General features: G+C 44.0%; 1 protein-coding gene across 2 annotated transcripts in view; it reads right to left on the reverse strand.

The window, feature by feature from the left end:
* FAM3B (FAM3 metabolism regulating signaling molecule B) overlaps nt 1-21,567 on the reverse strand; it is a 36,641-nt gene extending 15,074 nt beyond the window's left edge. The window contains exon 1 of one of the 2 annotated variants that reach the window (XM_081199133.1): nt 21,072-21,567. In XM_081199133.1, coding sequence (XP_081055259.1) covers nt 21,072-21,096 — 25 coding nt within the window. In that variant the 5' untranslated portion in view covers nt 21,097-21,567. Of the gene's footprint in view, nt 1-17,386; nt 17,578-21,071 lie in introns of those variants that run through there. The other variant, XM_081199134.1, reaches the window with a different exon arrangement.
* Between the last annotated feature and the right edge of the window lie 4,500 nt (nt 21,568-26,067).

Consider the following 26,067-nt stretch of genomic DNA (forward strand, 5'->3'; position numbering starts at 1 on the left):
TTGAAGTTCCAGGTCACCACCGCCCTCAACCCAGCTACCCTGTTGCCGGTAGGAGAAGGTGAGGAGCAGACGCACGATTGCATTGAAGTAATGGACGAAGTATATTCCAGCAGGCCTGATCTCAACGACGAGGCAAACCCCCACTGGCTTTCATGGTTTGTGGATGGAAGCAGCTTTGTCGAGGCTGGGCAGCGAAAGGCAGGTTATGCAGTGGTAGCCCTGGACGACCAGGTGGTCGAAGCAAAGTCACTCCCGCCTGGAACATCAGCCCAGCTGGCAGAACTAACTGCGCTTACCAGAGCCCTGAGCCTGGCAAAGGATCAGAAAATAAACATTTATACAGATTCTAAGTACGCATTCCTGACTTTACATGCCCATGGAGCCTTATGGAAAGAAAGAGGTTTGCTTACCTCCAGAGGAAACCAGGTGGCCCACCCACAAGCTTTGTTGAACCTTCTGGATGCTGTATGGGAGCCTGAAGCAGTAGCAGTTATCCATTGTTATGGACACACAACTGGACCAGGGGAAGTGGCCAGAGGAAATCGATTGGCAGACAAAGTGGCCAAGGAAGCAGCCCGGGAACTGGCCCCAGCTCCGACCATTGGAGCACTGATCCCAGAAGAGATTTTAAGCACCGCTGACAAGCCGGCTTACACAAAACAGGAAAGGGACACTGCAGACGCCCAGGAGTTGACATTGACCCAAGAATACTCATCGCAAAGTATTGGAAGACACAAGATTTACCTACTCTGGAAGAATGGCAGATGAAAGTGATGGACTATATGACACTGGCTGAGATGACAGGCAGAATCCGTGACCAACGTAAAGAGATGGTGGAAGAAGAATGGAAAAAATTTAAGAGCTATCTTAAGGACTACTATAAACTCAACGAATGTTAAAATGTTGTGGTTGCTAGAAGTAACAGGGTACAGGGATACAAGGTTAGATAATAAAGGAGGACTAAGACGACAAAGATTAGAAAGTAACAACTGGGAGTTGCTAGTTCAAATATGGACACTGGGATGCAGAGAGGGGGGGTATGGGGAAGTCCAAGAAAAGAGGTTTATGAAAATATCTTTGAAAGTATTTTGTATGTTTGTTTTGTTCAGTGTTTGTTTGTTCTTTTTAAAAAATGCTGTAAAACCAATAAAAATTTATTAAAAAAAAAAAAAAAGGAGTTGACATTGACCAACGAAGGATGGTACCTCACACCTGATGACAGGATATGGATTCCAGAGTCCCTGTCTCGACAGATAACTCAGAGGTACCATGAGTCAACCCACATGGGGCCAGATGCTACCACCAAGCAGCTGGCAAAGTGCTTCTATATAGCCCACCTTTATCAACTGGCAGCCCAGGTTTCCAGGAAATGCCTGCTATGTCAAAAGAATAATCCCAGAACCGGACCACTGGCTCCCCCGGGAGTTCAGCACAGTGGAACTGCACCAATGGAAGATCTTGTGGTAGACTTCACTGAATTACCCCGTTGTGGATTATATCGCTACCTGCTGGTGGCAGTGTGCACCTACACCGGATGGGTCGAGGCATGGCCAACAAAGACTGAAAAGGCAATTGAAGTAACCAGGTGCCTGCTTAAGGAAATCATCCCTCGCTATGGGTTGCCAAGATCCATAGGATCTGACAATGGACCAGCATTCGTTCATGCAGTCCTACAAGGACTGGCTAAAGCACTCCAGATCAACTGGAAGCTGCATACTGCTTATAGACCCCAGAGTTCTGGAAAGGTTGAAAGAATGAACAGGACTCTAAAGAATCAGCTGTCCAAGCTGACACAGGAAACCAAGTCTAATTGGGTGACCATGTTGCCCTTGGCATTACTCAGGGTCCGCAGTCTTCCGTCAAAGCGGACCCACTTGTCACCTTTTGAAGTTCTGTTTGGGAGACCAGTCCCATATGTTAGAATGTTAACTCCGTATGTTAGCCAAAATGTGCAATTGAATAATTATGTACAGTCACTCTCCCGAGTTCTTTCTTATCTCAACAGGTGGACCCAGGCTCGCACCCCATGTGTGTTAACTGAACCGTTCCATCAGTTCGAGCCAGGTGACGAAGTGTGGGTGAAAGACTGGCAGCGAGCCCCCCTACAGCCCTGCTGGAGGGGACCATACACCGTGCTACTCTCTACCCCTACTGCTGTGAAGGTTGCCGGCATCACCCCGTGGGTCCACCATACTCGAGTGAAGAAAGCCATTTCAGATTGGACAGTAACACCAGATCCAGAGAACTCCCTTCGGCTGACCATCTCCAGACGCCCGGTAGACAACCGCCCTGCTGATATCACTCCGGAAGCTGATATCTCTACGCACGGCTGAAGAATTGGATGGGAGGGGCGCCCGCGGGCAGCGTCCCCAACGTGAAAACCCGTGCCGGGACTAATCCAGGAAGTCCACCAGGACATTTAATATTTCCATAAGGACTTTCTCTTTTCTTTTTTCTGTTATCTGCTCTATGTCCCACAGCCCTGACCCCACTGAGCCATACCGCCCTTATTGGCCTGCTGGCCTCTGCTACGAGTGGTTCGTCTTGCCGGTGGTAAGAGATGGTGTGCTCTTCGGCTATTGGAAGCTGGGGTTTGATGAGATTGCCGTATTGAGACACCCCACTGCCCCGTTGTGGCTCCTCTCCCACACCACTGTCCAACACGCGTGGATAGTGCTCATACGGGAAGTTGCAGAAACGATCGAACTCTATCGAGTTCTGGACCGCTCTTGCTGCTGTGGGAGGGTAATCAACTGTTATCTGGGAGGTAGAGCACTGTACCAACCTCATTTGATAGACCAGGTCCTACTCTTAATCCAGGTGATAGATGGGACGGAACCTATCTTGATGCAAGTATTGCAGGGGTGGGAGCCTTAACATTGAAATTGCTAAACGAGTGCCAGTAAGAGAGACAGCACGAGAGTTCAATCCACCCAACAGGGTTAGTAGAAAAATTGACCCACATAGTGGGAGCATCAGCTCACCGGTGGGCTCTCATCCTTGAGGCTCAACAGGTAGTCGGGCACAAATATCAGTGGGCGCCTCAACAATGAGCACACCCCCTGAATATTGGTGGGAGGAACCATGGAAGGATTGGGGTTGGTGGATAGGGGTTATCTCAACCGCTCTTGTCATATGGATGTGTGTTTTATTTTGCTGGCATGAGCGTCACAGACTCTGCGGGAGACGACGGCCAGATCCTTCTATCCCCATGATGATCCTCATAGTATATCTTATGTTAGCTATTGTAGGGGGAGAGGCAAGGACTGGCAAGCAAGGCCAAGGGGGAACAGGTTTGTTAAACAAGACATCCAGGGGAGAAGATTACCATAAGATGTGGGAAGACAATGTTTACATCAAGGATATGTTTAAGTTCGCTACTATGTTACAACTCTCCGATTGTTGGCTGTGTATGCATATACCACCTTATGCACAACGGCCAGGTTTGATGCTACACGGAATTCCCATTGATACCATCTTTAGCATAGAAAATACGTTGAATCCCGAGGAAGCTCAATGGCCACCTGTAAAAATAGCCCTGTCCGAGCCAGCCTTTATTTGTTTAAATTTTTCTGAAGGGCCAAATCCAAGGGGGATTTACCCCAATTGCCAATATGTCTTAAATTTTGTATTCAATAGGACCTGTACCGCCTTCTTTCCTTATGGTAATACCTCCCGGTGTTATCAATCTGATACTAGCTCCAAGTTACTGACAGACATGCACCACCTCCACGAAAGCTCTAGATCCAACTCTTCCGTTATAGCCCTGTTAAACTTCACTGAGGAGCAATGGCACATAAGCCTTCTGTTTTCGCAAGCCTTCCAGTGGTCAGAGCAACGCCGAAACACCAGTCGCCTTCTTCCGAAGGAACTATGGTTGATTTGTGGCGATGCAGCATTCAAAACTATTCCCCGAGATCTTACTGGGGTTTGTACCTTGGGAATGGTGATCCCCCTTTTATATAAGGTGGAAAAGCTACCAACATCTCTCAGGCTGCGTAACCGCAGGGCAGTTAATACACCTATTAACCACTATATTGGGACCCAGATATCACGAGCCCTGCTACCTTCTTTAGGGGCAGCCATGAATTATAGAGATCTTCATCTGCTGGCCAATTGGACGGAAGGATTATTCAATGATACCATAAAAGCATTGAAGGAGCTCAATCGAGAGGTGACTGCTATGAGGGAGGTTGTCCTACAGAATCGCTATGCTTTGGATGTGATGTTGGCCTCAAAGGGTGGGGTTTGTGCCCTGGTTCATTCTCATTGTTGTATGTTCATCCCAGATAATAATGTCAGTATTTCAGCCACCATCAACCACATGGAAACAATGATAGCTGAAAACCCGCTGAAAGCCACAGGGAGTGATGCATGGGGTTGGTTGTATTCCTGGCTCCCTGATGGCAGTTGGCTCAGGAATGTTATAGTATTATTAGCAGGACCGCTATTAATCCTTTTGCTTCTTTGCCTCTGTATCCCCTGCTTATTGCAATGCTTGCAGCAAATGATGCATAGACTCCTGTCACGAAAGCTAGGACCCACGGTCATCGCTGTGATGAGGGAGTATAGGCCCATACCCCAGATCGAACCTAAGTATTAGGTTGTTCAGAAGAAGAGGAGGGAGTGAAGGGAGAGGGGAACAGTTAATCATTAATATTATCTACACATAGTAAATTCCAGCACTCTGCTAGAATGGCTAAACAGCCAAAAATTGCAGTTGCTTGCAAAAGCCTAAAACAGACAGGTCAGGAGGCCGCTTCCTGCCTAACCAGCTATTTGGAACTGCTGATGTTAGCTACAGGTCAGAAGGTCACTTCCTGCCTAGCCAGAAACTGCTGTTAACTAGAAAACCACTAGCAAGATGTTTCCTGCTTTGCTTCTGCTTTTAAGTAATGCAAGATAAGAAGAAGACACGTGTACAAGGAGGTGGGAGGGGGTGCTTACTGAGCAGAGAAAATGCTTAACCAGCAGGGGAAGTGCTTAGCTAGCAGCCTTAGCCAGCAAATATAGATATGCCCTAAGGAACATGGCTATCGAGAGCTATGGTATCCAAGATGGCGAACGGCACTTAGTCAGCGTGAGTGTGAGCTCCCTGATTTATTTTTTAACATTGTTTTAATGAGCATAGAAAGCTTTTAACCTTTTAACTTTTAACTTTAGTTTTTAGTTTTTAGTTTTTAGTCTTAGTTTTAAATTAGTGAGTAGGAGGACGCCTTTTTCTATCGGGGAGACAACCATTAACCTTGAAACTGGGGCGGTTGCATGAAGAGAGAAATGACTAAGCAACTATACAGCCCTGCTTGTGGGAGAGGAACTGGGAAACGTACCAGAGATTCCAGAGATATAGACGACACAGAGGAACTGAGATGCCTGCCTCTTGCTAAACAATCAAAAATTAGCGAATCTGAAGGTACAAAGGATGTTTTTAATGTCCCGGTTTCAAACTCTTTCGCACTGCTGGCGGAGATGAATGACGGGGAAACCAGTGTGAAGGAACCTTTTGATGACCTGCCTACTAGACCTTCAAGCGGTGGTGATGCTGGCATCCACTCGAGTGTTTGCACTGGAGCCCGTGGGGGCTGCATTGATGAGATACTATTTGAACACTCATCTACTTTAGACCTGGTTGCTAGAACAGTGGACTATATCTTTAAATACATAAAAGACATCCGAGGATCCTTGGAGAAGATTATCTCGCTTGTATCCCTAACAGGTAAAGACAGTTCCCCTGATGTACCACCTGAGATGAAGCCCTTACAAATGCCCAGAGCACCCGTTTTACCTCATACCTCCTGTATAATTCCTCAAGCTGCTGGCAATCAGAAAAGTGAGCAAGGTGAGCAAAATAAGAAGGAACAACAGTCTGCACCTCCTCACAAACTGCTGCTGCAAGCTACCAAAATCTGCCTAACGGTTTGCCCCTTTAGAGGCAAGGTAATAAACTGGCATTATAAGAGTGATATAAGGAGACACCTAGCGGAGCTTCTGAGGGTAATCCCTAGCTCTATTGACCTGAGGCATATTGATCATATTAGCAGCAGACCTCAGAGGCAGAGAGTGCTGCTCTCCTTTAAAACCAAAAAGCTCCCTGCACTTATTATGTCCTCAAGAAGCCTTCTAATTAACTATGGAATCCTTGCTACAAGAGTCTTTACCAATACCAAGATCTGCCCCCTCTTACCAAACTGCTTGTTCAAAAAGAAAGCAGATAAGGCTGAGGGTCCGCCAATTGCCACGACCCCAACTCCCCTGGCCGCAGATCTAATCAGCTGGATTGACGCCCCCCTGCCTTCTCTGACAAAGGCTATACATCTGGAGAATTCTACAGAGCGTGAGTTACTTCTATCCTTCTCCCAATTGCCAAAACTGGAGCGGACAGAGATAACAGACAGATTGGACGAGTTGCTACTCTGTCTCCGTAACTCAGAAGATCATGCTCATGTAAATAAGATGAATTCCTCACCAATTGTAGATCAGTCTACACAAGCCCAAGTGGTACCTGCTTTAACGACCTTTGATCTGCAACCTGGCTGTACACGGCCTCGGGATGTCAAGCCCGGGCAGGATACAGTGGAAGATTTGACAACCCTCTGGTCAAACTCGGAAGCTGTGGCAAGACTGGATGCTCTTTTGGAGGCAAACCGAAAAGGATGCCTTCCACCTGCCTTACACTGCATGTTCCCTACAGCATTCGCAGATCCAAAAGGCCCACCCCCCTCAATCTTAGAGCATACTTTAAATGTAGAGTCTATGGACCTGTCGTTAAGTGATACTCCTGTGCACCAGAATCCATCCCTGCAGCTACCAATAATTAAGCCTCAAACCATGGCTGCTGCTGCGGTAAGTGGTGCTCGGAAATTGCCTGGTAAGCAAGCTACAATTACTTCCTTCTTCCAGCCTATTGTCCCCCCTCGCCGCGTGCATTCCCAGGTGGATTCTGCCGTGCTGGTTCCGCAAGGCCCAGCATGACTCGAAGGGGTGACCAGGAGATTACTTACTTTCTTATCCTGGAATGTAGCTGGCATTAAACCTAAGCTGATGGATCCATCCTTTGTCGCCTACATAAAAGGCAGTCATATTCTTTTGCTGCAAGAGACCTGGGCTTGTGAGGGCTTCTCCCTATCAGGGTATAAGGGCTTCTACCTGAATGCACAACAGAATTTACTATCATCTGGCAGACCACAAGGTGGGTTGGCTACCCTAGTTTCTTTGGCCTTAAACCTGCAGGTGGAACAAATCGACATCCAGTTGTCATCCATGCTGGGTGTAAAGCTACAAACAGCGGAGGAAGTGTTTGTGGTGATTAATGTTTATTTGCACCCAATCTATAAGAAAAACCTGGTGGACCAAAGATGGAGGGAAATTCAACAGACTCTTGAAACTCTCCTAGAGAAATATCCTGAAGCCACCTTCCTAGTTGCAGGAGATTTCAATGGCCGATTGTCTCACTCTGATAAATCATTATTTGCTAAGTATAATAAATATCCCTCACTACCCATTTTAACCTCAGACCTTTTACCTAGGAATTTTAAAGACAGTGTTGCTACATATGCAGGTTTTAAATGTAGACAAACCTTGATGGCTCTTAATTTTCACCTTTTAAACGGAGCTCTCAGTTCTGATTACCCTGCCGAATTTACTTTCTGGTCAGGCTCCCGAGCCTCTACCATAGACTTTATTTGGACATCAGTAGACCTAATTCCCAAAATTTCCAACTTTAGGGTGGTAACGAGGCTGGAAAGTGACCATTTTCCATTAGAACTTTCTCTGACCCTGGATGGAGAATTGGCTATCTATTCCTGTGTGCCTATTACAAATAACCAGCTTCAGATGAGGCCCACTGCCCTAAAATGGACCGACAATATGGCTCAACGGATAAATGAACTCCTTTGGTCTGACCAACTGCAAGAGACAAGGGACTCCCTTATCCAGGCAGTTGAGCCACTGCCAATATATGACAATTTAGTAGAACTGCTAAAACCTTCGTTGGCTAAGACCCCGGTAATGAATAGTAACCATTTCTCTCATAAAAAGTGGTTTGACGAGGAATGTAGACTCTTCAAGAACAACCTATATAACGAATTCTTGGCATATAGGGCATCAAATGACCCCGCACCTAGCAGTCACCTTATGAACCTCAAGAGAAGGTATAAAGCACTATTAAAGGAAAAGAAGCTTGCGGCAGAAAGAAATGATTGGAAGAACCTTCTAAAAGCTGCAGAAAACAGAAATCCCTCCTCCTTTTGGCACCAAATTTCCAAATACCTGGGTAGACCGTTGTCAAGGATAGAACCTCAAATTTCAGCTGACACCTGGGAAAGCTTCTTCTCCGATTTATATGCAGCTCACGCACCCAGCGGAGGAAGGTTAGATTTGGCCCCCTTGCCAGAGTGGGATCCTGTTACCTGCTCTGAAGTGGAAACACTTATAGGCCAATTTGAGGCGGGCAAGGCACCCGGAGACGATCTTATTTCCATAGATGTTATTAAAGCCAATAAGGATTGGTGGTGTCCACCTCTAGCAGCTCTTTTTACTTATATAAACAAAACAGCACAATTTCCTCCAAGCTGGAACTCTGCACTGGTTGTGTTAATTCACAAGAAAGGGCCGCGCACAGACCCGGCCAATTTTAGACCAATTAGCCTGCTAAATGTTATTGGGAAGATCTATTCAAGATTTCTACTTAACAAATTAACGACCTGGATGGAAAGCAACAATATCATCGCAGAGGAGCAGGCGGGTTTCCGCCCCGGAAGATCAACAACAGACCAGATCTTAATCCTAAATCACTTGGCCACCAAGTACGCTGGCAATGGCCTAAAAGCCCTCCACGTCGCCTTTATAGACTTTAAGCAGGCCTTTGATCTAATTCCCAGGAACCAGCTATGGACAAAATTGGCAGCGACATCTATCGACCGCCGCCTTCTCTTGCTGATTATTAATTTGCATACAAATACCCTCTTGAGGATTAGGATAGATAGTAAGGGGCTAGTCTCCAATCCGGTTGCCACCACTAGGGGGGTAAGACAGGGCTGTTTGCTTGCCCCTGCTCTGTTTAACTTCTATATTAATTCGCTAGTGGTGCATATGGCAAATGCTGATTTCCATCCACCAAAACTGGCAGGACGAGCCTTAAATGTCCTACTGTATGCGGACGATGCCGCCCTATTAGCTACCTCCCCCATCGGATTAAGGAGGATGCTTCGAGCTCTTCATGAATATGAGACCCAACACGAGCTCCAATTAAATTATGCCAAGACCAGAATAATGGTCTTTGCTGCTCGACCGAAACCTAATTTATGGTCAATTAATGGTATTCCTTTAGAGCAGGTCAGTTGCTTCAAATACCTGGGTCAGGTTGTAAGATCAAATAGGTCCTTCCTGGCGCACAGAGAATACATAGCCTCGAACGCATCCAAAGCAGCCCTGGCGATTAGAACCCTGTACTCCAAGAAACAGGCACAGACTGTCAATGTTGCCTTACGTCTCTTTAAAATGAAAGTCCTCCCTCTTCTGCTGGTGGGCATTGCCTTGGGCTCACGTAGGGATTTTGAAAAATTGGAATCTATCCAAACCCAATTCCTCAGGGCCATACTCAGGATCCCCCCCTCCGTGGCAGGCGCGATCATGAGATTGGAAACCGGTTGCCAAGCCTTTAGGTATGTGGCCCTGAAAGCGAAGCTATGGCTATGGCTCAAGCTCTGTTTCAGACCGGTGGGTTTGGCCCCCTTGATTCTGAGGGATAACTTTAAATCTCCATGGGAAGGGGAGATAGTGGAGGAAGTGCAGAAGTGTGGGTTGTCCTCCCTTTATATAGAGTCCATGACGTATAGCCACGCAAAGGCGGTGATCGCGCAAAGATTAAGGGATATTGCCAGACAGGAGGACATAGCCCGTGTGAAACCTGGGTTGTTTCTGGGGGAGCAGTTGTATCGGGCTGCCCCAGCTCGCTACCTGGCGGATATCCACTACGTGGAATACCGCAGACTATTTACTGCGGCTAGGCTGAATGTTCTTGACTCGGCGGTCCTGAAGGGAAGATATGGAGGAGTTCCATATGACCAGAGATTATGCCACTGTGCATTGGGTGAGGTAGAATCCACAGAGCACATTTTATTGAGCTGTCCCTTCTACAACGATTTAAGACAGTATCTTATAACTCCATACTTACCCCAGCTCAGTTCCCGACAAAGAGGAATCCAGACAGCATATCTGCTAAATAAGTCTTCTGGGAAAACAACCTTGTCAGTGGCTAAATTTCTTTTCCTGGCACTCAAGCGTCGGAAACGTATAACTGAATGCTTTGATGTGGGTTATCTGTGAGAGGTCTATTTCTGTGGCCCTACCTTACCTATGTATCTCCTATGATGTTATAGTTTATAATTATTGTGTAATGTTTTAATTCTGACTATCGGTCGAATAAAGAAATTGATTGATTGATTGATATGCCCTAAAAGGTAATGAGTTGAAAACTTGCCAGCTGATTGGGGGAGCTTTGGGGGGGAGGTATGGGAGGAGGGTGAATGCTTTCAGGTATAAAAATGCTTGCTGAACATGGTAACAACACAGTCAGATTTCAGAAATTATTCTGCTGACTGTCACTATGCACAGATTTGCAATAAAACTCTTTTCTCCAAAGAAGAAACTTTCCTGGAACTTTTTTTGTTCTCTTCTCGGCCCTGGGGACGCGGGTAAGCAATTCTCTGGCAAAGTAAAAGGCATAAGCCTACACATTCCTATTCCACTTAATTCAAGAGGGTTCTGGAAGCTTCTCTGCGTGAAAGAAGCAAGCAGAAGGTTCATGATGTTTGTGTTATTCCTTCAGAGAAGCTGAGTACAGTTGGCTTAAACTGGTTCTCTTAGAGGGACTTCCGGTCGGTGCCAGCGCTTAATGGCGGTCCTAGCTCCGAGCTCCGGAGAAGGACTGCTTCGCAAGTTCGGGTCTTACCCGCTACGGCAAGCGGGGGACCCCTAAAATCCCAGGCGCTGAAGCCTGAGAACAAGGAGACTCGGTGGGCACCTTCGCGCCCCCCGGTACCGTGAAAGAGCCTTTTTAAAGGCTACGGATCGACATCGGGAGTGAGCGCGGTGCTGAGAGTCGCTACCCAGCCTGCGAAGTGAAGCCGCGTCGCCATAAGCGGAGAGCGCCGATTCCTTCCTGAAAAGAAAATTCGGACTGATTCCCCGTGAATAAGAACTGAAAAATAACCGGGACTCTTTCAATTTTAAAAATTGGGCTAAAAACGGGGGAGATTTAAACAAAGGAAGTCTGCCTCCCCCCGACTGCATGAAAGCGAAAGCAACGGAGCTCTAAACCTGCATCCGTTTAAATCTGTCCTTTGATCAGCTAAACCGGACATTTAAACCTTTGATCTCCCCTCTAGCAAGCAGGGCAGAGGGGAGGTGAATCTGACCATTAACTGCATGATTTATTTGGAGGAAAAAAACCTCTGCTGTCTCATCTGTTTGAAAGTACGAAACGGTCTGCCTTCTTAGTACACTGAACTGACTTTTCCCTGTGAAGTGATACTTTGATACAAAGTTTCCACACTGCCTGACTATTGCATATTATAAGAAGAAACAGTATAAATTGGGCAACTGTGGCAATTTGAAGTTATAAGTATTTAGTAACATTGACTTTGACTGTGTTAAGCTCCCCTTTTTTTTACTTTTTGGACTGTCTCCTTTGTTTTGGTATTTGGAAATTTCGCTCTATGGCCATTTTGATTTGCTCCCTCTAGAGGATAAAGTAAAGTTCGGCACGGCTTAAGACAGTGGAATTTTCCAAGGGAGAACAAATCCCGTGGGAATTGACCTTGACATGAGTGGCCCACAAGAAGAGATAGTCACAAGAGCCAAGATCAAGCAACAACAACAACAACAACAGTTGCAGCTGCAACAGGCAAAGAAAAGAGGCTCAATCTCAGGCGCAACAGCCGGATCAGCAGGAACAACAGGTCAAGACAAAGGAGCAGCCGTTTCTATGGAAGCTGTGACAGAGGCCCTGCTCAAGATAAACCAAACCCTGGAGTCTTTGACAAAACAGACTTCAGAGAACACACAAAAATTAACAGAAATATCAGCAAGATTAAACCAGAATACAGAATCTATAAATAAATTGGTAGAGGAGAACGCCACCACGCGCCAAATTGCCGAGGAGGCCAAAGCCACTGCCGGAGAGACACAGGAGAAGTTAGAGCCGCTTGCCAAGAAGGTCTATGAGCATGATGCAACTTTGGCCTTGTGGGAGTTACAGAGGAAAGAGAGAAATTTAAAATTAAGACTGATTCCGGAGAATGAAAGAGACAGCCTTGTGGAATACTTGACACGGGAGTTTGCGGATTGCTGGGACCTTGAGGAAGACGAATTCAAAATTACGACTGCCTTCAGATTGGGTAAAAAGCAAGATAGAAAGACACCGAGAGACTGTCTGATTACACTCAGATCCAAGGAGGAAAGAGACAAAATATTAGGATTACACTTTGAAAAGGCCCTGCAAATTGGAAATTCAGCTGTACAGATCTTCAAAGACATCCCAAAATACATTTTGGATTTAAGAAACTTTTACAAGGACTTGGTTCTCTTGCTAAAGAAGAACACTATTCGCTTTAGGTGGGAGTTTCCACAAGGACTGTCATTTGACTACAAGGCAAAGAAAGTGAAAATAAAGACAATTCAAGATAAAGACAAATTTTTGGCAAGATACCAGGAGGATTTACAGAAGGGGACTGTGGACGTACTTGCAGAACAGAGGAGAGCACTGGACATCCTGAATCTCTCGTTTGGACAAAAACCACCACCATCAGAAGAAGAGCAACAACTTGGAGCTGTTGGAGGAGCCTTAAGAAAATAACAAGATGGCTCTGCAATTCCTTAGTTGGAATTGTAATGGGCTCAATGGGCCTTTGAAGAGAAGACAAGTATTTCATATATTGAATAAAGAACAATTGGACTTGATATGCTTACAAGAAACTCACATAACCAGAGCCCACAGGAGATTACTTTCAAATAAAAGGCTAGGACAAGAATTTATTTCATCAGACAAAGTTAAGAAGAGAGGAGTTGTAATATATGTGAAGGAGAAATGGGCCCCAAAAATGATATTCAAAGATGAACAAGGGAGATATCTGGCTGTGGAGATACAAGTACAAGGAGAAAAATTCTTAGTTGTTGGAATTTATGCACCAAATGAAGGCAAATCCGACTTCTTTAAGAGACTTCATGAAACTTTGATGGACTATTTGGATTACAATATGATAATTATGGGAGACATGAATGGCGTGGTATCCACTAATATGGACAAGGCACAAAGACTTACAGTCACCAAAGAAGGGAGACTCCCTAAGACTTTCTTTGAAATGACTGAAAATATGGACTTGATAGATATTTGGAGAACAAGGAACCCTCTGGAGAGAGAGGGAACCTTTTTCTCCCAAGCAATGATGACCTGGACCAGAATTGACCAAATCTGGGTTACTAGTGGAATGGCCCCAAAGATTAAGAAAGTGGAAATCTGCCCAAAAACTTGCTCCGACCATAACGCCGTGAAGATGGAGATGAAACTCACAATAACTGGTCAATTTAGATGGAGAATGAATGACACACTCTTTCGAGATAAGGAGATTCTCACGAAGGCCCAAAAGACTCTAAAAGACTATTTTGAAATAAATTTGAGGACCGACGTGGAGAAAAGAGTGATCTGGGACGCAAGTAAAGCGGTGATGAGAGGATTTTTGATTCAACAAAACTCAATAAAGAGGAGAAAACAAAATGAGAAAAAAGAGAAGATTCTGGAAATGATAAAAGAAGGAGAGAGGAAATTAAGAACAAAACCAAAGTCTCAGGACATCTTAAGAGAGATCAAATTATATCAAACACAATATATGGAATTGATGAACCAAGAGATTGAATGGAAGATAAGGCAAATGAAGCAAAAGACTTTTGAATCAGCAAATAAATGTGGCAAACTTTTGGCATGGCAACTGAAGAGAAGGCAGAAACTAAATACAGTTACAAGCCTGGAGGTGGATGGAAAGAATATATCTAAACCCAATGAAATTAGAAATTGCTTTTTAAGTTATTTTAAAAAACTCTACACTCAAGGCCCGCAAAATGAAGAAGATATAGACAAATTCCTTGGAAAATATGGACTACAAAATATCTCTCATCAAAGTAAGATGGACTTGAACCAGAGAATCTCAGAACAAGAGATAGAGGCTGCCATTCAGAATATGCAACTGGGCAAATCTCCGGGACCAGATGGACTGACTTCCAGATACTACAAATCGTTGAAGGAATGGTTGACTCAACCATTAAGAGAAGTTTGTAATGAGATCCTTGAAGGAAAAAGGGCACCTGAATCGTGGAAAGAGGCATATATTTCACTCATACCAAAGTCAGAGACTGAAAAGACCCAACTCAAGAACTACCGCCCAATATCATTGCTCAATGTGGATTACAAAATTTTTGCAGACATTTTGGCAAAAAGACTCAAAAGAGTTTTGATGGAGATGATTCATAAGGACCAAGCAGGCTTTCTCCCTAAAAGACACCTGGCAGACAATGTAAGGAATGTAATAGACATTCTGGAAAAGCTAGAGGTGAATATAAACACTAAAGCAGTATTGATCTTTGTGGACGCGGAGAAAGCCTTCGACAATATTTCTTGGAGTTTTATGAAGAAGAATCTTCATAGGATGGGGGTAGGCCGGGGTTTTGAGAATGGTATGGCTGCAATATACTCTGAACAAAAAGCCAAACTGATTGTAAATAATGTTGTGACTGAGGAGCTTAAGATAGAAAAAGGAACACGACAGGGGTGCCCGATTTCCCCATTACTCTTTATTTCAGTTCTGGAGGTGTTGCTGAATATGATAAGAAATGACCAGCAGGTTAAAGGTGTGCAGGTCGGAGCTAAACATTACAAGTTAAGAGCGTTCGCAGATGACCTAGTATTGACTTTGCAAGAGCCAAACACTAGTACGAAAAAGGTATTAGAAATAATACAACAGTTTGGCCAGGTAGCTGGATTTAAGTTGAACAAGCAAAAAACCAAAGTTTTAGGGAAAAACCTAACAGATATGGAAAAGGAGAAATTTCAAGAGGAAACAGGTTTGACTGTGGTCAAGAAGGTCAAATATCTAGGGGTTTATCTAACATCCAAGAATCAGAATTTGTATAAGGACAATTATGAAAAATGTTGGTCAGAAATTAAAAAAGATTTAGAAATATGGTCAAATTTGAAACTGTCAATGTTAGGCCGAATTGCAGTAATTAAAATGAATGTATTGCCTAGAATGTTATTTTTGTTTCAGACCTTGCAGATTATTGATAAGATGGAATGTTTTAAGAGGTGGCACAAAGATATCTCGAAATTTGTCTGGCAGGGCAAAAAGCCCCGAATTAAATTTAAAATACTGACAGATGCTAAAGAAAGAGGGGGTTTTGCCCTGCCGGACCTAAAATTGTATTATGAGGCAGCAGCTTTTTGCTGGCTCAAAGAATGGATGCTCCTCGAGAATACAGACATCTTGGATCTGGAAGGTTTCAATAACGCTTTTGGTTGGCATGCATATCTTTGGTATGATAAAGTTAACAGTGCCTTCAAAAATCACATTGTCAGAAAAGCATTGTTTAATGTTTGGATAAGATATAAAGATCTATTGGAAAACAAAACCCCTAGATGGGTGTCACCAGTGGAGGCTAAAGCAGTGAAAAAACTCAATATGGAGGTCGGATGGCCGAAGTATTGGGAAATTTTAGAACAGGATGGAGATAAGTTCAAATTACAAAGTCAGGAGAAATTGAAGCATAAAGTGGAAAATTGGTTTCAATATCGTCAAATAATGGAATTTTTTAAACAGGACAGGAAAGTCGGCTTCCAGGTGGAAAAATCAAAATTAGAAACCGAATTGTTAGAACCCAGTACTAAGAATTTATCTAGAATGTACAACTTGTTGTTGAAATGGAACACACAGGATGAAACAGTTAAATCGGCTATGATTAAGTGGGCTCAGGATGTTGGACATAACATTATGTCAGCTGACTGGGAATGGTTATGGAACACCGGTATAAAATTTACGGCATGTAATGCCTTAAAGGAAAACATCATGAAAATGGTATACAGGTGGTACATGACCCCAGTCAAGCTGGCAAAAATCTATCATTTGCCCGATAACAAATGTTGGAAGTGTAAAGAGACTGAAGGTACCTTTTATCACCTTTGGTGGACATGCCCGAAGATTAAGGCCTTCTGGGAAATGATCTATAATGAAATGAAAAAGGTACTTAAATGTACTTTTTCTAAAAAACCAGAGGCCTTCCTCTTGGGCATTGTCGGCCAATTGGTGACAAAGAAAGATAGAGCTTTTTTCATGTATGCCACAACAGCAGCAAGAATACTCATCGCAAAGTATTGGAAGACACAAGACCTACCCACTTTGGAAGAATGGCAGATGAAAGTGATGGACTACATGACATTGGCCGAGATGACAGGCAGAATCCGTGACCAACGAAAAGAGACGGTAGAAGAAGAATGGAGAAAATTTAAAAGCTATCTTAAGGACTACTATAAACTTAATGAATGTTAAAATGTCGTAGTTTCCAGAAACAAAGGGGTACAGGGACATAAGGTCAGAGTCTAAGAGAGGACTAAGATGATAGAGATTGGAAAGTAATAATTGGGAGTTGCTAGTTGAACTATGGACATTGGGATGCAGAGAGGGGGGGTATGGGGAAGTCCTAGAAAGGAGGTTTATGAAAATATGTTTGAAACTATACGTGTATGTTCGTCATTTTTAATGTTTGTCTGTTTTTCTCAAAAATGTTGTAAAACCAATAAAAATTTTTAAAAAATAAAAAAAATAAACTGGTTCTCTTATCTCTTTCTGTCAAGGTCATGCTGACTATAAAAGTAAGGCCAGAAGGAGCCTGGGTTTCACTTTCTCTTTCTATCTCTTTTCCTTCTGGTGTGGTGTTCTGTACATAATATGCTTAGTGTTAAGGCTTAGACTTATTATAAGTTATTGCAAGTTTAAGGTAGGTCTGCTGCAACTGGATTTCTTATGGACAGTGCCAATCCTGAATGCATTGGATTTGTGACCATTATGCTCATTTGCCTTCAGTAGCAGTAAAGCTCTGCTGGATGAAATACAATTGCCTCTGCTCTAATCCCATAAACCCATAAACAGTCATGATTTTACCCTGAAATGTAAGAGACAAAACTTTTCACCCAGTGAACCAGGAAGTCCTATATACTGCACAGAATAAAAAACCTGAAGTGTTGGAAGGGACCCGAAGGATCATCTAGTCCTGCAATGCCAAAATATGCACCTATATGGGGATCAAACCCATGGCATTGGTATTATCAGCACTGTGCTCTTACCAGCTGAGCTAAAATACCGTGTGGTGTCTACCTCAAGGCAGTTATGTTGGTTGAACAATGTCTGTTTGGAATTTGTTGTTGTTTAGTCGCTTAGTTGTGTCTGACTCTTCGTGACCCCATGGACCAGAGCATGCCAGGCGCTCCTGTCTTCCACTGCCTCCAGCAGTTTGGTCAAACTCATGCTGGTAGCTTCGAGAACACTATCCAACCATCTCGTCCTCTGTCGTCCCCTTCTCCTTGTGCCCTCAATCTTTCCCAACATCAGGGTCTTTTCCAGGGAGTCTTCTCTTCTCATGAGGTGGCCAAAGTATTGGATCCTCAGCTTCAGGATCTGTCCTTCCAGTGAGCACTCAGGGCTGATTTCCTTCAGAATGGATAGGTTTGATCTTCTTGCAGTCCATGGGACTCTCAAGAGTCTCCTCCAGCACCGTAATTCGAAAGCATCAATTCCTCGGCGATAAGCCTTCTTTATGGTCCAGCAGTTTGGAATACTTGCTCTTTTTTCTTCTTCATTACCTTGATTTCCTAGGATAGGGATGGGAACCTCAGATGCCAATCTAGGCCTCTTTTGTCTGGCCCTCCTCCCCAGGTCACACACCCTTTCCACAGTCATGCTCTGCACTCTGCTCAAGTGTACTTGCCTTTCTCAAATGGGTCTTTGAATTCTAATCATGTGCCTAGCTTGCCTAAATAGAGGATAGAGGGAGTTCTGGGGGTATATGTAGAAACCAGCCTATTATACAAAGGTAAAATGTACCATATATTCACTGCCCTGACCAGTTTTGCTCTGGCCCTACCCACCACTGGCATGTGGATTCCTCCTGGAAGAGGGCCCAGAAAGTAATGTGGCCCTCGGGCTAAAAAAGGTCCTCCACCCTTGCTATAGGACATAGTACATAGTCATTATGAATTTAGCCATTATGAATTTATATAGATATCAAACTCCAGCCACAAATCATTATGGAAATATTTATTGCATATCTACAGCCTTCAAGCATTCCACACATTTTCTTAAATTGATTGTACAACACGCTACTCACGAAGTTACACAAGGAATTTAAGCCTTGCCAGCAAATATTTTTGCCAGCCTAACTTTTCTTCATATTCACTTCTTTGGAGCACACATGCTATCACTATCACTGTCAGCTTAACACTCCAGCTTCTACAGAGTAAATGTTAGCTCTCCACAAACCTAATTACAGTGGTACAGTGGTTCTGGAGGTCCGTTCTTAACCTGAAACTGTTCTTAACCTGAGGTACCACTTTAGTTAATAGGGCCTGTAGCTGTCTCTGTGCCGCCAGAGCACGATTTCTGTTCTCATCCTGAAGCAAAGTTCTTAACCCGAGGTACTATTTCTGGGTTAGTGGAGTGTGTAACCTGAAGAGTCTGTAACCCGAGGTACCACTGTACATGCTAGCCATTTACTCATTATGGAGGGTTACAAAGAGCTCACTCATCACTTTCTTCTGCCTTGTACACAAATATGAGACCCTCAAGGCACTACCAAAAAGCTAGCCAGCCAGATTCTGCCCCCCCTTTGCAGCAATATGCCTTTGCAATGTAACTTACAAATATAAACAAGTCAATCCAAGAGTAATGTAAACGTATACATTTTCAGAAGTGCAAGTTGTCAAAACTTGAAACTGTGGAAGTTCTTCAAGTCACTTACATTAAATAAAACCTTCTTGGCAGTCAATACGATTTTGGGTTTTAAAAAAGTAGCCCATAACTTTCTCACTGCTAGAGCACATAAAGCTACCTTATGGTGGCCAACTTTTCTACAATGGCCAGCAACCATCTAGTTCTGAAAACATATCATTGCCCTTCTAGGGAGTTCTGATATGAAGAGAGGAATCTATCCCTAGATGAATTATAGAAATGCCAATGCAGGATATAGCGCACAATATCGTTCATCCATCCTGATTCATATATACAAAGACAGTGATTTGTTTGCTACATAGGGCATAATCAAACATCCACCAACCACTACTGGGGCTTTATGGAGCAGTATGGCCACATCCACAGAACGGATGCTCCCAGAAACAGCAGTGGGAGAGGGTGGGCAGGACGATCCGGCTCAATGTCAATGCACAACAGCTTAGACTGGCTCATGATCCAGCAGATTTCAGGCCAGCTCAGCCTCTAAAAACAACAACCCAGAACTCTTCAGATAGGGCTCTTGATCAGGTGTCTTAAACCTTTTCAGACCCAATACCCCTTTAGAAACCCAAATATACCATTTCTTAAGATACGAAAGAACTAGAGTCAAAGCCCTGCTCCTGCCCTCATAAGGGATTATGAATAAAGCGAATTCCTTTAATATCCCCACAAAAGCTCCTGGGCCTATTTGTCTGTGATATTGCAAGCTTAATAGCTTCCGGAGAAGCTCCCGTGCCTTCAATTTCTATCCACTTTGAAGGCAGGGGAACACAAAGCTTAGTTATACACTAGCACCTCTGGTTATGTATTTAATTCGTTCCGGAGGTCCGGACTTAACTTGAAACTGTTCTTAACCTGAAGCACCACTTTAGCTAATGGGGCCTCCTCCTGCTGCCGTGCTGCCGCCACTGCGCAATTTCTGTTCTCATCCTGAAGCAAAGTTCTTAACCCGAGGTACTATTTCTGGGTTAGCGGAGTCTGTAACCTGAAGCGTATGTAATCTGAAGTGTATGTAACCCAAGGTACCACTGTATATAGAAAGGTTCAGGAGACAGACTGAAGCAGAGAGCACCCAATTACTCAGAAACAAAAAACCCAAAAAAATATTATTTAAAAGTGCTCAGAAACAATATTGCAGCTTGGGCACACCCCATGAAGGAAATAATAAATATTATTGCTTACAGGACATTTTGTTCTGTAGTGCGTGGATAGCTGAATGATTTAGGAGAGCTGACAACTCCCAAGTTGCACACAAAATGTTGCCAAGAATAATTCAGGAAATAGAGCAATATAATGCACCCATACAATCTTTGTTCTGCAACATAGAAGGGAATTGCTACAGAATCATTAGCTAGACATTTGGCTCACAAATTGCAACACAGGCCGCCCCTCCAAGTTGATGGGCATTGCCATTCAAATGGTGTCTGCCACATCTTGCAATTGATTATCTGGGGTGAGGCTTAACTGGGCCCCACAATATCTTATTCAAGTTGGCACCCCTGATGCACAATGTCCCTTAAGTTAAAACAGAGGTTCTCAACCTTTTAGCACATTAAGCCTCTGCTTGAATAAACCTCTATTTTAACCTAAAGGATATCATGCAAGTTCAAATAGAGCCCATGAGGAGTAGGTGGGGCCTCCCACATAGCTGTCAGGTTCCTGACACCCAGTTGCAGACTGGAGGGGGGAGGAATCCTTCTGGGCTATGGAGGTTAATTTCTAAACGTGACGGGGACAGGGCTTCTTCCCCCTCATATCCCGCCTTGCCCAGTCCCTGATGAGCCGCGACCGCTCAACAGCGAGGGGAAAGCACTCTGTGCGTGCTCAGAGGCGCGCATTTTAAGCACCCTAACGCTGCAAATAAGTTTGGGCTCCCGGGAGCAGATGGGTCGAGTCTCGTCATCAAGAAAGCGCTGCAGCAACCGCGGAAGTTTGCGCAGCCTCTGACAAGGAAACAGGTCGATTAGGAATAACGAAAAGGCAATAAAAGGTCGGGGGGGGGGGAGAAACTTTTGAGCTACTCACTGTTGCAGGCCGCCCGCACCATCATCTCCCGTCTTGCTGGGACTCTCGCTGTCCCAGGTGGCGGACGAGGAAACCGCGGCGCTTCTCGCCCTCTTGCCTTCAGCGCCGGGCGCTTCCCGGTTCAGCCCCAGCCAGCCCGCCCGCAGCAGCCGCCGCCCTCCTCCGCCAGGGGGCAAAGGCGGGAGGCTTCTCTCGCGGGGAAGGAGCCGTCGGAAGCCGGTGCCACCAGCCGAGTGCGGGCTCCTCAAGCGTCTGACGGTTGCGCCGCCGCCTCTACCCTCGCCTGCAAAACTGGCTTTTGGAATAAACTTCGCGAGCGCGTCATGGGGAAAGGAGTTCCGCTGTTTTCGGCAGGCTCCCATTGCCGCGCAGGAGAGTCCAGCCCAGGCTCGTCAACTCGGGCGAGTTGGCTTGGAATTTGCTCCCTCCGCCGCGAAGGGTGTTTTGAGGAGCTTGACGCAGAAGGCTTCCCCCAGAGGCTTGCAAAATGCAGAGAGCATAGGCGGGCCAAAATATTTAAAGAGGGGGGGGGGACTAGAGGTACATTTCCAAAATATAAGATAAAAAACAAATAAAATAAAACCTACATACAGCAACAGTGTTTTCTGTTGTGTAGGCTCCTATTTGTTATGTGCAAATGGCTTTAGACACCTGTTAGGTCCATAAATTACCATATAACATATATTCCGCACAAAAAAACAGCGACAATTTGTTGTTGACAAAGGACAGCTGGATATATAAAGGGCCCCATTACTTTCAGTAGTTTAGGGCTTCATCAAACCTAAATCCGGCCCTGTACATGGCATAAGCAAAGTTAGTAAAAGTACAAAATATTAAAACGGAAATCCACATGATGACATATAATAAGTAGCTGCGACGATACGGCATAGCACCAACAGGCAGCAAAATTGTCACCACCCATCAAATGACTGGGAGAAGAAATAACATCCTTCAGGTGCCTCACAGGGCAGCGGGGGCCATGGCTGAAAAGGCCCTCTAGCTTATCCCCACCATCCATAGCTCCCTCTGAGGGGCAGCAGGAAGAGATGAAGGTCTAAGGATAGTTCTTATCAAGAGAGCTGCTATAAAATATATTAATCCCCACCCCTAAACAAACAAACAAAAGTTATGAATTGTGGGGTGGCATACACTTCCCATAATACACTTTCTGTATGTGATGGAAGAGGCTCAGGTCCACGAAAGGGCACTCTTAGCTACTGTAAGCCATGCTCTGGTTGTATCCAGACGAGTCTTCAGTAATGCACCCTACATGCCTTTACAGACAGCCTGGAAACTGGTTCAAAATGCAGCTGCCAGAGTCCTGATGAGTGGTCAGCTTCTAAAACAGAGCTTTCCAAACTGTGTGTCTCTATACATTAGTGTGTCAGCTGCTGTGTGTCCTCTCACTCTTCCTGGGGCTGGAAAGGGGTTTGTTTCATTGCTAGTAAAACTGAATTACTGTGTTGTGAAACAATGCAAAACAGAATTACCGTGTCGAGAAATGATGCATGTCTAGATGTGTCCAATTTATTCTTTTAGTTGCACCAGACATGTATGGCAGTGTGTCATTTTAGGCAGCTTAAGCTTGCAACGGGAACTTCCAATTCATTTGGAAGATTGTATAAGAGTGCCACCTTGTGAATGATACAGTGCATTTTACTTTTAGATCAACTGAACTAATAAGAGACATTTTTAAATTTAACAACTAGTGTGCTATCCAACTTGCAGCTGTTATGTGTGTGGGTGTTCCATATATTTAATGAATTGAATGGTTTTGTATGAATATCTTATTAGACTGTATGTTTTTAAATATGCTGTAAGTCACTGCAATACTTCTGTATAACATAAATAATGAACATCCAAAGATATTTTTTTTAAAAAATATGCTGCTTAAGACCAGAATTAAGGCTCTCTTGAATTTGTTCACACACCACAAAGCTTTTGTAAATTATGCTTTCTTATAGCTTTCTTATGTTCCTACGCTTTTTCTTGGTCTTTCAGGCACATATCTAGATGGATCTCACATCATTTGGTCCTATATTGCCTTATGAGCATCTGAGTCTTACTGCATGACTAGAGTAAATTTTCCAGCAGGTTCATCAGTATCTGTTGCTTACATCAGTAGCTGGCAGAATGGGTTTAAACAGCAGAAATGAGTTTATTCCCCTTTTGATTTTTCATTGTACAAAAGAAATAACTTCCATGTTTATGATGCATAACATTCCCCCATTCTTTTCTTCCTCTGTATGCGAAATCAAATTATAGCTAGTATTTCTTGCTGCATTTTTCAGTCCAGCTTGCTGTATTCTTGAGCTATATAAATATTTATATTTTGCCCTTGGGTCAAATTTGCCTTCATTTATACTTAACAAAGTGCTGTAGAAAGGAATTAAATTAAGTGTCATAGACTTCAGCAAGGCTAGGGTTTCACCCAGTGACCTATTCTATGCTTACTTTATAACTACAATTTGTTTTCAAATTGGTACCAGTTCCAGGAGTTTCAGAATTCTTTCACTCATTATTCTCTTTGCATCACTGCCTGTGACCTGTGCTCCTCCAACGCCTATCACCCTGTGTGAAGGAAGAGCTTCTCATTCCAAAGACACTGCCTATTTCCATGTTCTTCCCTCCGTTTCCTCACTATGCTGTTACCTGCCTACGCTGCCTATGTAATGGCATTATGAATACTGATGACATGGCATAAACATAAAGAGCATTAAGCGTACACACAAACACACACACACGAGGTTAAATTAGTTTATTAATTTAAATCAGCAGGAAATATTTCCACATACGGTACATCTGTGAACAGAAAAGCTTGGAAGTACAAAAATTATGAACAGGTAAAAAAATCTAGTAGTGACTGACAAGTTTTCTAGCATCTCATATTAAAAAAGTGTTAGTAATGCAAGATTTTGGCCCGCTGTAGTTTATTATCAAGCTACAGTGCACTGTTTTAAGAGATGGAAAGACGAGACAACTCCTGCCTTCAGGCTCACAATCTAATAGACATGATACAAAAGGAATGGAGGAGGGAATGGGAAAGCCAGCAAGTTTCAAGCAGCAGTTCTTAAAATGACATCATCTCAGCAGGACCATCTGATCTGGACAGGTGGGGTTCCCTGTATTTGGCATGCATGCACAACCCAGTAGCCCTTAGCTAGTCTCCTGGTGGACAGCAGAGGCCAGATTGTGCTTTCCTTCAACTCTGCATCCCCAGAGCAACAGATTTTAATTGGTCTGAATGTTAGAGGTGTATCAGGATTTTTTTAAAAAAAAGATACAGTGATACCTCAGTTTAAGAACAGTCCTGTTTACAAACGATTTGGTTTACGAACTCCACAAAACCAGAAGTAGTGTTCTGGTTTACGAACTTTACCTTGGTCTACAAATGGAAACCAAACGGTGGAAGGGCACCGGCGGTGGGAGGCCTCATTAGGGAAAGCGCACCTCAGTTTAAGAACAGATTCGGTTTAAGAATAGACTTCAGGAATAGATTAAGTTTGTAAACCGAGGTACCACAGTATTCAGTAAGCTAAGCAACTGTACCAACTTAGAGTTTTAGAAGCTCAGTTTGTATTACCAAAATATACAGTTCACACATTGTTGGCTAATCCTCTTTCCTAACATCTTAATGATTTGCTTGGTGCCTTTCAGTGGGGTCGCCTTCCTCTGCAATACTTTAGGAAGATTATTACTACAAATCCATTGGTTTAACCCTCCATTAACAACAACAAAAAAGGCAAAACATACAGTGCAGTTCTCACCAGCAAACCAACACATTGCAGGATTTCCCATTAACAAAAGTTTAGTGGAATAATTTGAGTGTCAGGCTGACATGACACACCTGTTTCTGTTGAGCTCTCTCTTTTCTAGCTAATCTGGTGGCCACTTAGGTAAAGGGACTCCTGACCATTAGGTCCAGTCATGGATGACTCTGGGGTTGCGGCGCTCATCTCGCTTTATTGGCTGAGGGAGCCGGCGTACAGCTTCCGGGTCATGTGGCCAGCATGACTCAGCTACTTCTGGCAAACCAGAGCAGCGCACAGAAACGCCGTTTACCTTCCCGCAGGAGCTGTACCTATTTATCTACTTGCACTTTTACGTGCTTTCGAACTGCTAGGGTGGCAGGAGCAGGGACCGAACAATGGGAGCTCACCCCATCGTGGGGAATTGAACCACCTACTTTCTGATCAGCAAGTCCTAGGCTCTGTGGTTTAACCCCCAGCACCACCCGCATCCCCAGGGGCCACTTACACATTGCCAAAATTGAGGAAAAGCATCTCCCAAAATAAAAAGGCAAGAGATTTGAATAAAATTTGCACATGCTAACATATGTACAGATGCATATTTAGAAATAATTAATGTAATAGAAATAAAACACATTTCATCACTGTGGGGAAGACTCTGTCCCAAGTGTTCTGTGTTCCTGCCTGCTCAGTCTGATACTGTCCAGGTGCAGTCAGCGCCAAGGCCCCTTCTCTCCCTTATTGTTAATCAAAACTAAACAGCTCTTCACATAGAGGACTGTCCTCTATAAAGAAGGACACAATGACACCCTAGTATCAAAACAAATCAAACAGCTCCTTACCATTTCAAAACTCTCAAGCCATGGCAGACTATGTTAGGACTCCTGTCCTGACGTGCTACATTTTTATGCTCAGGGGGCTGCACAAACACACAAAAGTCCAGTGTGTCAGGATTAGTTTCCTTTTAATTTCAGTCATTCAACACCCCCACCCTGCATTGTTAGCAAAATATCGATAATAACGCAAAGTACTCAGATTACAAGGAAGATTTGCCCATGGATAGGAGTCCATGGAAGACAGAAATAGTAACCAATTGCTTAAAGCATTTCCCCTATAACACACTACTCAGGCCCAACGTTTTCTTATTGGGAAAAGATATTAAGGCTGCTTACTAGGTTATGAACACCTATAGTGTGCCTATCTGAGGGTCTAACGCAGTGAGTGAGGCTTGCTTCTCTGAAATGTAC

The sequence above is a fragment of the Podarcis bocagei genome (genome assembly GCF_964188305.1).
Source record: "Podarcis bocagei genome assembly, chromosome: 6".
NCBI lineage: Eukaryota > Metazoa > Chordata > Lepidosauria > Squamata > Lacertidae > Podarcis > Podarcis bocagei.